Here is a 17375-nt window from a genome sequence, read left to right as displayed (position 1 = left end):
CATTTACCATAGGTTACCCCACATTCTTCCAACTAACATACATAAATTGCATCTATAATACTATCCTCTTAACTGTCGACTATCGTTCAATTTGTTTTGATCTGCAAAGTTTTGGAAATTTACTAACAGAGATAAAACTAGCATCAAATCACTCAATTGCAGATCAACATTGTCCACATCATCCCACCTCAGCTAGGAGTATCTTCAGCCAAGCAGGAAGTAGTCGATTGCTAAGGTCTTCGGCCTTGCCATGTCCACAGGCAGCCAAGCCGTGAACTATGTTTCCCAGAGCCATGGCAAAACCTGCAGTCTGAGATTGAAAGAAAATTTAGAACATTAATATGCAAAGTAGCATAGACATGCATCACAGTAGATGAAGAGGGGAGCTGGAAAAAGCACATCAGGTCAAGCAGCATTGGGTGAACAGGGGAGTCAACGTTTCAGGTCAGGACCTTTCATCAGGACTATCTCCAAGGAGACATGCATCAGTGCATGTATCTTTTTGTTGACGTGACCCAATTAAAGAAATATAACAAAGAATTCAAAAGTCTGCAGACCCACAAGCTATCAGCATCATTATCTTCTGATCTGCATTTGATTCCTACACTTCCATAAGCTTGGGAGTAATCCACTGATTTGACATTGCAACCGGTTAACTGAACATACATACATTCAACGTACGTCTACAAAGATGATTTGAACTTCAATGTTAATGCACACTGAAGATGGAAAAGGTAAAGATATCACAGTCCTGCTGGTCAATAGGGCTGTTCTCCCATGAGAGAAACAATTGGTAATGCTTTAACCTGACGGTCAGCACGCTGGAGGTGAGGGGACGATGGGACCTTCGAGGGAACCTCAACTAGTGCGGGAATTGTACCCAAGCAGTTGGTGTCACTGTGCATCGCAAACCAGCCAATGGAAATTTAAATCTTGGGAAATTTTGTGTTTGAAGAATATTGGTAAGGCTGGGATTTATCTAATATTGGTAAGGCTGGGACTATAGCTGGTTCCACATCCCATTTAGAAAGCTCTTTATTTTATTTCCTATACAAGAAGCATTAACAAATGAAGTTGCATCATTATTCACTACTCAAAGTCATCTGGCAAAGTCAAGGGGATAATAGTGATTATTGCTACAATGTCAACCTACACAACGTATTGTTGACCCTAGCTGGCCTGCACACTTTCAAGTGCAAATAGTGATGTCGTCTGGTGTTAATAACAGTTCAGTTTTAAAGATATATGCTGCCATAACAAGTTGAATCTATTTCTTTTGTGGGCAAGAACTTCTGGAAGAAAGCTAAAAATGATCTGAAACAGTTTTACAATACCAAGTGAATCAAGAACAGGAGTTATCCGACAAGAGCATATCGTCCAAACTTAACTTTTACTTCCTGATGAAGAGAACTTGAAACATTAATGCTGTTTCTCTTTCAATACCTGCTGACTTTTTCCAGCAATTTCTGCTCATGTTTCAGATCTTCAGTACTTACAGTTCTTTCCTTTATTTAATTTTTATTTTAGGCCTTATGTCTTCAGGTTTACTCACCTGGGAAAAAGCCCTGCTAATCCATGATCAAAAAAAATTCAAAGAACTGTGGATGCTGGAAATCAGAAACAAAAACAGAAATTGCTGGACAAACTCAGCAGGTCAGGCCAGCATCTGCGGTGCGAAAGCAGAGCTAATATTTCAGATTCAATTACCCTTTTTCAGAACACTATTCCTGGATTTGTCACGGAAGTTAAACATTTTATCCCGAGTTTACAAAATTCCCCAATTTATCTGTCTTTCAGGCACACATTGATAGAAAGCATGGATCAGGTCTGCATACTTAACGAGACTGCTATTTATTACAAATAAACAGATTCTAGCTACAGCTAAACAATAATAAACTACTGACCAGTTAAAACTCGATTCACTTTTATAAACCCCACTTACACACACAAACAGGCACACACACAAACAAAAAGAATAGAAAGCATACTGTCCGGTTTCATAATGGCCTGGTACAACAACTGCTCTGCCCAGGACAGTAAGAAACTACAGAAAGCTGTGAACACAGCCCAGACCATCACGGAAGCCAATCTCCCATCCACGGAGTCCATTTATACATCTTGTTGCCATGGAAAGACTGCTAATAATCACCCTGGTAATGCTCTCCTCCAACATCTTGAACACACTCACCAACAGGCTCAAGAACAACGTCTTCCCCACTGTCATTAGACTGCTGAATGAAACTCTAACTTCAAATAATATTGATCTTGCTTTGTGCATCTCCTGTGCAGCCATAACCTTATTTGCTTCGGTCTGTCTAAGCACCCTGATCTTCCTGCTCCAGGTATTTTCACTTCCTGACAGAAGGCACAAAATAACTGGCTCACACATCTAACATCAAACTCAAAGGAAAGACAATACAATTGTGTGAAAATGGGTGACAGGTCACACTCAGTATAGATGCTCATTTAAATGAGCCGGTGATGGCTTTACAGGCCAAAAGGGCCCTTTCTGCACCTTGTGTGATTCTTGATAAAGTCTCTGACTTATTGTTAAAAGCCACAACTTATACCAACGGGGAAATAAACCAGCTTTCTTGAGGTGGGGGCATTTTTCTTTTAAACGGAAGGAAAAAGGACAGTTTCTTCCTTTCTGAAGATCCGATGGCTTCTGGCTGATGCTTCACACCCGGAAGCTGCTCAGTTCCTTGCAGCCAATCACGTAGTTAGCAAGCAAAAGGCCTTTGTCATTGATAACACACATCAGTCCACAGACCAATCAGCAACTTGTTGCTGCCCAAATCTCTCTTCATACACAGCGCCTCCCACCCCTCCCCTAGCTCCAGCCTGTCAATTTTAATTCTCCCCCAAACCCCCACCTTGAATAAATAAATAATGTAAAGAGCACTTACAATGAGTGTCAATTAAATTGACCAGACGTGCAGCAATCCTTTGCACAATCAATTTTTCCGAACTTTTTCCCATTTCAGCCCACAATCAAAAATCCAGAAAATTAAAAATATCGGTCCTTACATGAATTTAAATGTGTTTCTGCAATCATGTTACCACACCAGGAAAAGCATCTGATAATAGTTCGAGCTATTGCGGGTCTTAATGAAGCCCTGTTGTACAGTTAAGCAATAATGGTCAGAGAAGTCCCATTTTGTGTTGCATGGGTTAACCGCGGCAGGAATGGGAGCGGTGGTGTCATCACTCACAGTATCATTCAGCCAGGGTACAGGAGGAGAGGTCAGTGTTCTTTCTCCTGATTATTATCAAGTGATCTCTATTAATAGCAGCATTCAGTGTTATTGCCTGTTCGAGTCACAGAGACGTACAGCACAGAAACAGACCCTTCAGTCCAACTCATCCATGCTAACCAGCTATCCTAAATTAGTCTTGTGGCATTTGCCAGCATTTGGTCCATATCGCTCTGAACCCGTCCTATTCATATACATATCCAAATGCCTTTTAAATATTTTAATTGTACCAGCCTTCACTACTCCCTCTGGCAATTCATTCCTTACATGCACCACCCTCTGAGAAAAAGTTTCCCCTTAGGTCCCTTTTAAGTCTTTCCCCTCTCACCTTAAACCTATGCCCTCTAGTTTTGGACTCCCTACCCTGGGGAAAAGACCTTACCTTTTTTCCTCTCATGATTTTAAAAACCTCTGAAAGTTAACCTCATCCTCCTACATTCCAGGGAAAAAAGTCCCAGCCTATCCGGCCTCTCCTTATAACTCAAACCCTCTAGTCCCAGCAAAATCATTGTTAATCCTCTCTGCATCCTTTCCAATTTAGTAATGCCCTTCCTAAAGCAGGGCATACAGATTTGTATGCAGTACTCCAAACGTGGCCTTACCAAGGTCTTGTACCAATATGAAGAACTTCCATTTTTAGTGTTCAAACGATTCTCAGATCGTCTCAATTTTTCATAATTATGAATTATTTTATTAATATTGTAGCAGTTAATTGTGCATAGCAACTCTCAGGAGATGAGGAGAACCCATTAACTTTTGGTACAATTGCACAGGGCAGAAACTTTAGAAAAGACATCTGTCCTTTTCCCAATATCTGACTATCTGAACTGACCCAAAAAGTCTTTAATGTTTCACTGCAAAATATGGCATCACCATCAAGGAAGCAAAGGACACAGAGTGTGAACCTGCACTGGGAGTTCAAGTCCCACAATCATGATTCTGCATCAAAAGCAAAAGCTGAACTAGCTGCACAGAGAAACCTTTTGGCAGATGAACTTGAAGACACATCAGCTTTATGCTACTTCACAAATTAATACATTGACTAATGAGAAAATAGACAAAAGACTTCAATTGAATTCCGCAAAGACTGTCAGCTTTCCAGATTTTTTTGACCAGTTTTCCCACTAAAAGCATTTAGAAGAAATGAAAAGAAAGCGCTGGGTTTAAAGAAGGAAGCCACAGGTTACATGCATTTGCAGAATACAAATTTAAGTCAGACAAAGCTATTCTGAACCAGACCAATCTGACAATAGAGGAGTCATGTCATGCCAGGATCTAACAACAAACTTTCACATCTCAGGGTGATGGAACATTGTTCTGATTGAACTTCGGAAGCTAATTTAAAGGAGGGCATACTGTGTTAGGTTTAACAACAGCCCCTCTGATCAACTCCTGGACCAAGGAAACAGTTCAAAAACAAAGCTCCTATTTCTTTTGAGGAGAAGAGAAAAAGTGCAGCAAATAAAGCCTCACAAGTTAGCAAGTTCAGTCTTAGGGCTACCCAAGTTTACCCATCTTCTAAACAACCCGGTCAGTGATGTGGCTCTGTGGTTAACACTACTGCCTCATAGCACCAGGGACCCAGGTTTGATTCTACCCTCAGGTGCCGTTCTCCCCACGTCTGCGTGGGCGTGCTCTGGCTTCCTCCCACAGTGCAAAGATGTGCAGGTTAGGTGGATTGGCCATGGGAAATTGTCTGTCGTGCCCAGGGATGGGCAGGCTAGGTGGGGTTAGCCATAGGAAACGCAGGGCTATGGGGATAGGCTGGGGAGTGGGTTTGGTCAAATGCTCTTTGAAGAGTTGGTGTAGACTCAATGGGCTGCACTGTAGAGATTCTCAGATTTGCACTGAAACTCTCAGTAGTTACGCTTCCAGTAGAAGACATTCTGGTGTGTTAACAGGTCTTGCTTTCAGCATTGTAAGGCAGACTCAATGGGCTAGATGAGGTCTTTCCACACTGTAGGGGTTTTGTGATCCCAATATCCCTCTGGAGCAGGTGGGACTGGAACACGAACCTCCTGACTCAAAGGTAGGGTCACTACCGCCGTGCCACGTGTTTTACACAGGCTCAAAAATGCTGGAAGAGTGGCCAGAGGTGACATATCTCAGTCACAGATGCAGGGCAGCCTGGCATCTTCATTATTTTGATCAACTACAAACTGTACTAACTGAGCTAAAGAATTATAATTGCTGCTCACCTACTGTGAAAGAAAACAATTTAACACTTGACAAGAATCCTCATCTCATTAAGTTTTTGGTCAGTGCACTAACGCAGCAATTAAGGTAAAACACAGAGAACAACATGAATGTCTAGCTCAAGCTATCAACGGTGAATACTTGTTCCAAATCCTAGCTTGCACAAATTGGAAACATGAAGCAGGATGAGCTGGCTCCCACAGAAGTGAGGACTTAACATTATAGGAGCAAATTCATTCACGGGATGTGAGCATCATTACTCAGGCCAGTATTTATTGCCCAGAGGGCAGTCAAGAGTCAACCACATTGCTGTGGGACTGGTCACACTTGGGCCAGATGGGGCAAGGATGGTTCAATCCGTTCAAATTTGAGCGGGTAAAAAAAAAGGCAAGGGAATGCACGATAAACAGTAGGACTGTGGGAAGCGAGGATCAGAACAACCCTGGCGTGGATATACACTGGCTCCTGAAGGCACCAGCACAAATTGATAAAGTAATTAAGGCGGCATATGGGTTCCTAGTCTTTGTTAGTCGAGGGAGAGAGTTTAACAGCACGGACTTCATGCGGGAATTGTATGAAAGGTTTGCTAGGCCACGCAGTGAGAGTACTGTGTGAAACTCTGGAATCCACATTGTGAGGAGAGACGTGATTGCACTGGAGAAAGGTTCAAAGATGATTTACCAGGATGTTGCCTGGAATGGGGAGTTTTAGCTATAAAGAGAGATGGGACAAATGGAGGGGGGGGGTTGAAGCAATGGTGAGATCAGCAATGATCATATGAAATGGCAGAGCAGGCTTGAGGAGCTGAATGGCCTTCTCCTGTCCTATGGTTTTATCTATGAGCTCGGTAATTACAATTATGGTGGAGGTTACCATGTAGCACGGTAACATTAGTGACACTTTCAATTTTGTCTCTTTTCTCCCCCCCCGCCCCTCCTCTGAAGACACTGGATCATCTGAGCTCTGCCTGGAGTTACAACAGGAGACTGACTAAGCCCAGCACTGAAAGGTGTGACGACTTCTCTATTAAGTTGCATTTCTTCATTGAAATATTGCGTGCAATTCTGGTCTCCTTCCTATCGGAAAGATGTTGTGAAACTTGAAAGGGTTCAGAAAAGATTTACAAGGATGCTGCCAGGGTTGGAGGATTTGAGCTACAAGGACAGGCTCAACAGGCTAGTGCCATTTTCCCTCGAGCGTTGGAAGCTGAGGGGTGACCTTATAGAGGTTTACAAAATTATGAGGGGCGTGGATAGGGTAAATAAGCAAAGTCTTTTCCCTGGGGTCGGGGAGTCCAGAACTAGAGGGCATAGGTTTAGGGTGAGAGGGGCAAGATATAAAAGGGACCTAGGGACAACTTTTTCACACAGTGTGGTGTGCACATTGAATGAGCAGCCAGTGGAAGTGGTGGAGGTTGGCACAATTGCAATGTTTAAAAGGCATATGGATGGGTATATGAATAGGGAGGGTTCAGAGGGATATTGGCCCAGTGCTGGCAAATGGGACAAGATTGGACTGGGATATCTGGTTGGCATGGATGAATTGTACCGAAGGGTCTGTTTCCATGCTGTACATCTCTATGACTCTGTAACTGGCAGTATTTGAACACAGATGTCTGATGACTGACCTGTTGGCTCTGTTCCGTCAAAGTCCGCAGCTTGATCATGATCTCTTCAGCCTCATTAGCTTGTATGATCCCAGCACTGAAAGCAGAAACACTCACACATGCCACTGAATAAGCCAATACCTGAAAGAAATGACGTTCATGAGTTTCCTTTCATTATTAATTGTCGTACAGCCCACAGACAATTGAAAATGACAATTAAAATTTATAACCAGTGGACACCCTAAGGAATTACAAGGCCCAACATATTTTTAAGCTTAAATTAATTTATCAAACTTAAAAAAGGTTCCTTGATAAAGTTATGCCCAGACTTCCCAGTAATTACTGTGACCAGGCAATCAGATCCGATGTTCCTATTGGTGTATTGGACTACGAAGATGTTGATAAAACCTGTTGAAATGTTCGATCAGCCATAACTGCATTATATGGTAGAACAGGATTGTTGGGCTCCTATTCCTATGCACCTACACTTAGGGGCAGTGAAGAAGGAATATTCCCTATTGTTCTAAGTGTCAGAGTTGTGTGATGTTGAGCATTAAAACTATCCTTTTTGATGATAAGATTATCGTGGTTTTGAACTGCATCTTTAAATGTAGGTTAATTGAAGAGTTTTACGTCACAGCAAACCTGTTCAATTATTAAATCAAAAGGAGGGTCACAAGTGTGGTTGAAAGAGAGGTGCCAAACATAAACTACTGGGGACAATGGTAACATTTTACATTCACAATGAAAACAGCCTGTGTCTCCTAAAACACAGCAAGGGGTTATCACTATCAGGTCATAAACAGAAACAGAGAGATTGTTTCCAGCCCAAGGTGAAAAGCAGCGGTAATTAGAAATAGCTGATTACAATTCTAACATGGATACTGAGCTTATATATTTCTTGCTGCGAGTGGCTAGAGAAAGCCATAGTGTTCCGATAACACGATTACCGAAAAATTCAGATGGATTGTAAAGAGAAAATTGTTGCAAGCTTTGGTCTTGGAGCGTATACAGCCGGTTGGAAAGGAAGGAACAAGGTGACAGATGCTAGTCAGGCCTGCGTCTTAAGCGGAGACATCACTGACTCTCTCCCATATACTACATGTAATGCAGGTGGCAGCCCAGTAAGGAAACAAGAGTTCATGAGCAATTAAGTCATCTGAAGGATTTGCCGAGCTAAATTATGGGAAGCTTTCTCAGCACAAGTCTCTCAGTGGAAGATAGAACAGGGAAAGCAATGTGGAAGTAACAGTGTGGATATACATTTGGTGTAAATCATGCCAAGTGTCACCTTGGTCTGGCCATTCTTAGTAAATGACTGCCAGATGTATGCAGACTTATTGCGAAGTCAACATTTGATACCAGTGGTGTATCTTGAACTCTACTCTAGATAATTCTTTCTCTTAACTTCATCCAGCTCAACACACATTCTACACTAGAAGGGAACATTGGCCAGTAATATTTCAGGCTCTTAACTTCATACAAGTCAATTGTAATTCAGTTTTTTTTTTAACTGTTTCTAACTCCAAGTCTTTGTTGATTTTTATATTTGTTCCAAGTTACCAGCCTACAGAGAATGATGTGGGGAAAGAATGTCTGCAGACTTCAAGACTTGTACATGAACGAACAGACACAGACACAGACACAGACACAGCCAGAGAACAATCTTCTCCCTAAATTTCAGACAGGAACAAAATGAGAAACCTCTGCATTTCAGTAAGGGCACTCCCACTGGAGTGTGCTCCATGTTGCAGTCATAGCTCCAACCTCACAACAAATCAAGGACTCCACTGCTAGGGTTGTCTCTGAAAATGGTCATGGCAACAAACTTTAAAGCACGGCTCCTTCTCAGCTGAAGCTAGACATGTTCATAGGATTTCATGTTACATTAGGGAGATCACTAAAGCTCCCTACTCAAAGAGAACAAATGACATTTTATTGGCTGTTGAGAAGACAGTGCATCAAGTCCCAAGCTTTGCTGGATTGCAGGTTTCCTTATAATGTAGGTGCGCCGACCACATGCACATCACTTTTGTGAGCTCCATCTCGTCAGAACCCAAAGAGATTCTACTCCATCCATGCAATCAAAGGAAGCGATTCTTGAAGATTGGTGCCTGGTATCCCAGTCATGTACCTGCTGCATTTGAGCGAGGTGGGCAAACTAAAAGGTATCTCCCAGGAGAATTCTCAGACCATATGACAAACGACTGTGGTGTGCAACTCACTCAAATGTCAAACGCTTACATACAATTCTGCTATCTGGACTGCACTGCACAGCACAAGATTGTACCAACCAGCAGGACAACTGTCAAGGTACGGAGAGGTCTACTGCATCCTTGTTTTCACTTCAGGTCAACCCTGAGGCAATAGCTGGGAAGCTTTAGCTGACTGGGTTGCAACCTTGACATTTTGCAGGGATTAACAATGGTTTTAAATGTCCAAGTTTGCTTTCCTTGATTCATTGTACCGAGTTAAGTAACTAGCATAGCTCTGTAATGAAGTGAAAGCACAGTACTGCAGGTACTGGAGATCTGACAAGTCCATCTGCTGGAGAAACTCAGCAAGTCTGGCAGCATCTGCGGAAAGAGAGTTAACATTTCGACTCAGGTATAATTTCTTCGGAACTGAAAGACACTGGACAATGATAGTTTTGATCTTGTTAACAAAGAGGGAAGAGTGGAACAGATGACAAGGGTACCACAACAAAGGGCAAAGGGATTGGAGGGATATCGATGCAGAATCAGTGTTAATAGCCGGCACGAGTAGAAGAAAATAGGTCATTTCTGTTGAGAACAAACCTTTGCAAACATGATATAAAAGTGGAAGGAAGATGGTGTTATCCAAATGGAGATGTATCCATGGGTCTGAAACTGTTAAACTGAATGCTCAGGCCTGAAGGCTGTCAAGTTCCCAAGTGGAAAGCGAGGTGCCTTTTCTTCAGCTTTCAGTGAGCTTCACTGGAGCAATAGAAACATCCTCAAAAGAACAAACTGGTTGAGAATAAAAGGAAGACATGTCAGAAGCATCCTTGTGGAAAGAAGCATAGTTGCAATAGATGCAATGGAGATAGCGAACCTGGGAAAATGGACTGAAATGTTGACAGGAAGCAGCGTGTGAGGAAGTATAGGCATGGTAACTGTGGGAGTCAGTGGGTTTGTCATGGATATTGTTGGATAGTGTATTGCCAGAAACAGAGAATTCAAGGAAGTGATGGGAAAGTCAAAACGAACCGTAGAATCCCTACAATGTGGAAAGAGGCCATTCAACCCACCCAGTCCAAACTGACTCTTTGAAGAGCAACTCACCCATACCCTATCCCTGTAGCCCCTCATTTACCATGTCCAGCCCACCTAGCCTGCACATCCCTGCACACTATGGGCAACTGAGCATGGCCAATCCAACTAATCTCCTCACCTTTGGACTGGGTGAAACCAGAATGCGAGAGAAATATGAAAACTGGAAGGAAAATTGATTAATTTTCAGGTGAGAGCAGGCAGCAGCATCGATAACATCATTGATGTATCAGTGGAAGTGTTGTGGGAGGGGGGTCAGAGTAGGACTGGAACAAGCAATACCCAAATACCCCTAATAAGACAGGCATGACTGGAGCGCATGCAGGTACACATGGCCACACCTCTTACTTGTGGAAAATGAGACAAGTTCAAAGAGAATATGGTAAATGTGAGTTCTTGTTTGGAAATTCAAAGTAGATTTAGACTTTCCAACTCTGGAAACCAGCCAAGACTCTTTGAAAAACCATTGCAAGATGCTTCAAGTATTAGGGATGATGGTGGGTTGTGTGGCGTAGACCTTAAAGGGAACGTCAAGCAAGAGAGGCAGCCTACATCTCTCTCCCATCCACTTCTGTTGCCAAACGATGATGGAATTAACAACCAAGGACAAAAATAAAAATCACCCTCAGCTTTTTACCCAGGGCCAGACAGAAGATAGCAAGCTCCTCCCAACCCCCATCAGTGGTCTTTCTAGCTACTTGAATGCCTAAAATCCAGCCATCAGCCACAGAATAATTAAATGCCCTGACACTGGTAACCACAAGCTTTCTAATTTTTGGTGTTTCCACCCACATTTTACTCAGTTTTCCAAGCATAACATCGTGGTTTTTCTGAAACAATTTTTACTAGAAATAATTTCTAGAATGCACTTCACGTGCTTTGTAAATAATCTTACACACCTTTTCCTTTGAGAATCCTTCTGTGGAGTCAGATGATGATAGCAAAGTATTTGTTAGCATGGCATAGGATTTGTTACTTTACCTTAGCAGCCTTAAGAACATGGGAGCTCATAAAACACTGCAGTCTTTGTTTTGATGGTACCCCAATGAAGTAGCAAGGAATAAATACCAGAAATTAGACTCAGGAATATCTGTGGCCAGGTCAACACGGTAAGAGATTCAGAAGGAAGCTAAGAGATGAGAATGATCCATTGACTTTGCCACACTTTTACTTCTCTGTGACTGGAAAGCAAGTTGGTGACAGGCACCATACAAATTGAATCTGACAAGATAAAGAGCCCTGGAGACGTCAAGTTAGAGCTGGTTCCAAGTCAATGAATTACATTGCCATGGGACAAAGTGTGAATGAGATAAAGATAGGGCGGAGCAGACAATATCATTCCATTTCTGACCTGGGAGAATAGGGAAAGGGGCTGTTGCTTAAAGTAATACAGAAGTGCCATTTCAGTTAAAAACTGAACACCTTAAACTTCAGTGAGGTGGTCCTCATGGTACCTGGCTGTCTCAGACTACAATCTGTTTTAATTTAAATTTGTGGGATTGAGGGAGTCAGTTAATGGAACAGTACTTGGATGCCTGAAAGAACTTTTACAAGGTATCTGTCAAAAGGCAGTGCCAAAAGCAGAGTTGTCCTCTGCAGATGCTAAAAGTGTCCCTTAAGGTCATCTAGAAGTTGAAAAGAATGCAAGAAAAATATTTGGTGACCACAGTAGAAATTACAGAACCCTATGCAGGATTCACAACTTTAACCTGCATTAGGACCTCCGCTGAGCACACACCAAGTCCTGACTCAACACGTCACTCAGCCTCCAATAACTCTGTTGCAGTCTTAGAAAGGCACAGGACAACCATGAATACCTCCCTGACACACCTCCTTAATGGCAGGCAAGGGGGCAAAACAGGCAAGCACAGTCAATCACATTTGGAAAATGGTTTCTGGCAAGAAATGGTGGAAAATCCCCTCTATCCGGGACCAGATCCGGATTGTGGGCCTGTTACTGCTTATTAGCAGCAGAGTGCCTCAGTGGTTAGCAATTCTGCCGCAAAGTGCCAGTTCGATTCCACCCTCAGGTGACGGCGTGGAGTTTGTACATTCTCCCCATGTCTGCGTGGGCTTCCTCCCACAGTCGAAACATGTGCAGTTTAGGTGGATTGACCGTGCTGATTTGCCGATGGTCTCCAGAGACATGCAGGCTAGGTGGACTGGTCATGAAAAATGCGGAGTTAGAGTAGGGGGCTGTCTGGGTGGGATATACTTCAGAGAACAGATGGGCTGAATGGCTTGTTTCTACACTGCAGAGATTCTATTATTAGAGATTTAACCAATTCTGGTCATAATGGTAAATTTAAATTATTCTATGAAGCAATTCTTTAATTCATACGTGAAGATGCTTATTTCTAAACCGGTCCTACCTCTTGGTATACCCTGCTCTGAGATGTACTTTCATCCAAGCTGCGACAGAGTTCACTAAGAGTGACAGACACATGCACACGGCTCTCTGTTTGGCTGCTTTGGCTCATCAGGGACAGAACCAGCCCCACTCCCAGGATGCAGCCTGTACTGCAAAAAATGAAAACAACATGCATCATGATAACAGTCACTGCAGCCTGACAGACTCTCCTCTCCATGCCCTGCAGGCTGACGTTGGGCATTCTGCATTCACATCTCAAAAGTGAAACAAAACCTCATGAAATCGGTCGGCTGCAAGTTTAAAATTGGGATTATTGTACTTAATAAACTCTTTCATATACTCTACTACACTGACAAGTAGTCACTGCCAATACTGGCCACAGAAGTGATAACTGAGCAATTTTACACAAATTTTTCACTGCAAATCACAGCTGGATGTAGGGAATGCAGCAGAAGACGTGAAGGAGGCACACTTGCGAGTCTGATTAGACAATGGGAAGGAGTCATTACTTTGCTTCCAAGCTTAGGAATCTCTGTCAGTAAGGTAGAGCTCATCAGCACTAGGAGTTTTAAGCTCAGTGAAAATGGTCCAATAAGCGTAAAGACTAACACTTTGGAAATTGAAACAAATGAAGTCCACATTCTGAATGTAAAACCCCACAGGTTTCAAAACCAGTCCACATGGCATGCTGAGGTGATGATGTGGCAGTCATAATTCTGTTAGTATCTCTAATCCAGGGTGTTAGCGAAGACTTTGAACACTCTTAGTAGGCACGCACGGCTAAATCTGTAGCACTGTCATGGTCACCATGGAGAAAGCGAGGACCGCAGATGCTGGAAATCAGTGTCGAGAGTGTCATGCCAGAAAAGCACAGCAGGTCAGACAGTATCTGAGGAGCAGGAGAATTGATGTTTCAGGCATAAGCCCTTCACCAGGAATTCCTGATGAAGGGTTTATTGCCCAAAATATTGATTCTCTTGCTCCTCAGATACTGCCTGACCTGCTGTGCTTTTTCAGCACCACACTCTTGACTCTGTCATGGTTACCATGTCCTGTGCAACTCAGCGCTGGTGGCAACAGAGTTGCCCCAAGAGGCTCGAAGGAGGGCAGTCAATACAAGGGAACGTGAGGAGACAGAATGCTTCAATTGTGTCACTGATTCCCTTTCGAAATCTCTTACCCCTGCACTACTCCAAGGTGGACTGTATGGAATCAGTACAGAAGGAAGCTATTCAACCCATCATGTCTGTACTGGCTCCTGAAAGAGCTACCTAGCTAGTCATGTTCTCCAGCCCTATCTCCATAGCCCTCTAGTAGGCTGACATTCTCTACCCAATGCTCAAAACATGCATCATGGAGAATGCGCTCTTTTGAATTATTTTCTCAAATGTAAAAAAACAAACCTATTTGCTGCACAAATGATTTCATCTGAAACCTCTCTACTCAGTAGTAGCCGAGTTCAATGACCACTGTCGCAGTCAGGTGGATCTCCAAGATGGATCACAGCCAGAACAGGGATTGAACCTACACCGTTGTTTCTAGACAGGGTGGTTAAAAAGGCATTTAATACGTTTGTCTTCATTGCTCAAAACTTATTGGAGTTGGGATATCATGTTGAGGCTGTACAGGGCATTGGTGAGGCCTCTTCTGGAATACTGTGCCTAATTCTGGCCATCCAGTTAGAGGAAGGATATCATTAACCTGGTGAGGGTTCAGAAGAGATTTACCAGGATGTTGCTGGGTATGGAAGGTTTGAGTTAAAAGACTGGGACTTTTTTCACTGGAGTGTAGGAGGTTGAAAAGTGACCTTACAGAAGTTTATAAAATAATGAGAGTTATAGATAGAATAATAGATCGTGTGTTTCCCTAGGATTGTTGGATTTCAAGACGAGAGCACACATTCTTTAGGTGGGCAGAGAGAGATTTAAAAAAGACATGAGGAGCAAATATTTTACGCAGAGAGTAGTGTGCATGTGAAATGAACTTCCTAAGGACATGGGTATAATACAATGTGGAAAAGACATTTGGATAAGTACATGAATAGGAAAGGTTTGGAGGGATATGGGCCAGGAGCAGGCAGGTGGGACTAGGTAAGTTTGAGATTGTGTTCAGCATGGACTAGTTGGACGGGAGGGTCTGTTTCAGCACTGTATGATGCTATGACTCTATATTCTGGACTAAACTCTCATCAGCTTAACCAAATGAGCTAAATGACAGTGGTTAGCACTGCTGTCTTACAGCGCCAGGGACCAGAGTTTGATTCCATCCTCAGGTGACTGCCTGTGTGGGGTTTGTACGTTCTCCCCATGTCTGTTTGCTATTCCTCTGGGTGCTCCAGTTTCCTCTCACAGTCCAAAGATGTACAGGTTAAGTGGACTGGCTGTGCTAAATTGCCCATAGTGGAAAGTGAGGACTGCAGATGCTGGAGATCAAAGTTGAAAAGTGTGGCACTGGAAAAGCACAGCAGGTCAGGCAACATCTGAGGAGCAGAAGAATTGATGTTTTGGGCATAAGCCCTTCATTAGGAATTGCCCATAGTTTAGGGTGTAGGTTTGCTCGCTGAGCTGTAGGTTTGATATCCAGACGTTTCATTACCTGGCTAGGTAACATCATCAGTGGCGACCTCCAAGTGAAGCGAAGCTGTTGTCTCCTGCTTTCTATTTATATCTTTCTCCTGGATGGGGTTCCTCGGGTTTGTGGTGATGTCATTTCCTGTTCATTTTCTGAGGGGTTGATAGATGGCATCTAGATCTATGCGTTTGTTTATGGCGTTGTGGTTGGAGTGCTAGGCCTCTAGGGATTCGTTGGCATGTCTTTACTTAGCCTGCCCCAGGATAGATGTGAAAGCAGGAGACAACAGCTTCGCTTCACTTGGAGGTCGCCACTGATGATGTTACCTAGCCAGGTAATGAAACGTCTGGATATCAAACCTACAGCTCAGCGAGCAAACCTACACCCTAAACCTCAACCTGAGCTACAAACCTTCACAAACCTTGCAAAAATTGCCCATAGTAGCCAGGGATGTACAGACTAGGTGCATTAGCCATGGGAAATGCAAGGTTACAGGGATAGGGTAGTGGGGTGGGTCTGGGTGGGATGCACTTCATTGGATCAGTACGGACTTGACACACCGAAACCTAGAATTCTAGGACAGCTCACAAAAGCACATCAAACATCAAGCTTAGAATTCAGTTACAGCAGCCACAATACCACTTGCCAGAGCTAAGACTGTACATTCAGATGATCACCTTCCCACTTAATTTGTGGGTGTATATTATTTATTTTAGGAATTATTTGCTGAATGCCTTGTATTATAAACAGAACAAGAATAGTTTGAACTGGATGCTCAGAGAATGTAGAAACAGCTGTTGACAGATGAAGAAACAGCTGAATTTAACTTGTAAAAAATTTATATCTGACAAGTTCATTGTTACCACTTACTGAATTTATAACCATTCCTTAAGGTAAAATAAACGAAAGATAATCAAACCGCACTTGTGTTCCAAGCTGGTATCAAATGAACTTTTCTCCAGAGCATCCAGTGACTTCATAAGCAGTAAATTCATCTTCTGCCCGGAGACATCACTGCCAAAAAGATGACAGAAGACATTAAGTTCAAATACATTACCTCATGCTCAGAAACTGACATCGTCCATTCCGTAAATTCAAGCATGAAATAGTTTGAAATAATGCATGCTGTGCGCGAGAATCTGAAGTGGTATCAATTTCAACAGGACAGGAGGGGTTAAAAACAGTCTGCACTCAACAACAACTCTGGTTCTAAATGGCTTCTTTTGCATACATCTCTTTGGTTACACACAAAATTCCTCTCGATTCATGCATTATTGAACACAGTTTGCAGCATCTCCATGGGGGAAGAGTGCAATACAGAACAGTCACGTACTTAAGATCATGATTCCCTGATTTTCACGACTACAGTTTTGAAGATTTATTTTTTTTCTGCATTTTCCTTGTTATTGTAATGGTCACATGGCTTTGACCTTCACTTCTCTTTCCGGTTGCTTTATACTGAGAATGCGGCAAAAGACTTCAAAGAGCACCATGTAATAGAGGTAAGCAATTCTCACCACAACATCAGGCTGTTATGATTAAAGACACCGTTGTCCTGTAGAGTTCAATATTATCTAACATTCTGTCAATTTCCACCTGGAATCCTGTACTAAAATTATACTCCCCCTTTCGTTCACCCCTCTCTAAGAGAGGAAGAAAATTGTGATGCATACTTCAAAGAAGTCCAGTTAACATTTTATATCTTCTTCTTTCTTCTCATTCTTAATTGCTTACTTCTGTGAATTCAGATCTGTTGCCGATTCAAGATGCTATACAAATGCAGTGACAGGAGAAATTGTACGACTAGCCAAGAGGAAAAGGGAAGCGTACATAAGGTCTGGGCAGCTAAGAACAGAATGGGCCCTGGAAGAACATTGAAAGACTAGGACAAGTCTTAAACGAGGAATCAAGCAGGTTAAAAGGGGTCATGAAATAGCTTCAGTGATCAGAACTAAGGAGAATCCTAAAGTATTTTATTCTTATATAAGAAGCAGGTGGGTAACGAGAGAAAGAATTAGTCCACTCAAGGATAATGAAGGAAGGCTGTGTGTCGAACCTGAGAGAATGGGTGAGATCCTGAA

General features: G+C 42.7%; 1 protein-coding gene across 2 annotated transcripts in view; it reads right to left on the bottom strand.

Annotated features, from left to right (window-relative positions):
• focad (focadhesin) overlaps nucleotides 1–17375 on the bottom strand; it is a 192733-nt gene that overhangs the window by 56034 nt on the left and 119324 nt on the right. For both annotated transcript variants that reach the window (XM_060841002.1, XM_060841010.1), the window contains 4 exons: nucleotides 16219–16308; nucleotides 12725–12872; nucleotides 7081–7200; nucleotides 188–310 (listed from right to left, as the gene is read on the bottom strand). In XM_060841002.1, coding sequence (XP_060696985.1) covers nucleotides 188–310; nucleotides 7081–7200; nucleotides 12725–12872; nucleotides 16219–16308 — 481 coding nt within the window. The remainder of the gene's footprint in view (nucleotides 1–187; nucleotides 311–7080; nucleotides 7201–12724; nucleotides 12873–16218; nucleotides 16309–17375) is intronic.

The sequence above is a fragment of the Hemiscyllium ocellatum genome, chromosome 2 (genome assembly GCF_020745735.1).
Source record: "Hemiscyllium ocellatum isolate sHemOce1 chromosome 2, sHemOce1.pat.X.cur, whole genome shotgun sequence".
NCBI lineage: Eukaryota > Metazoa > Chordata > Chondrichthyes > Orectolobiformes > Hemiscylliidae > Hemiscyllium > Hemiscyllium ocellatum.
The sequence above is the reverse complement of the archived record's forward strand: the minus strand, read 5'-3'. Positions and strand labels throughout refer to the sequence as shown.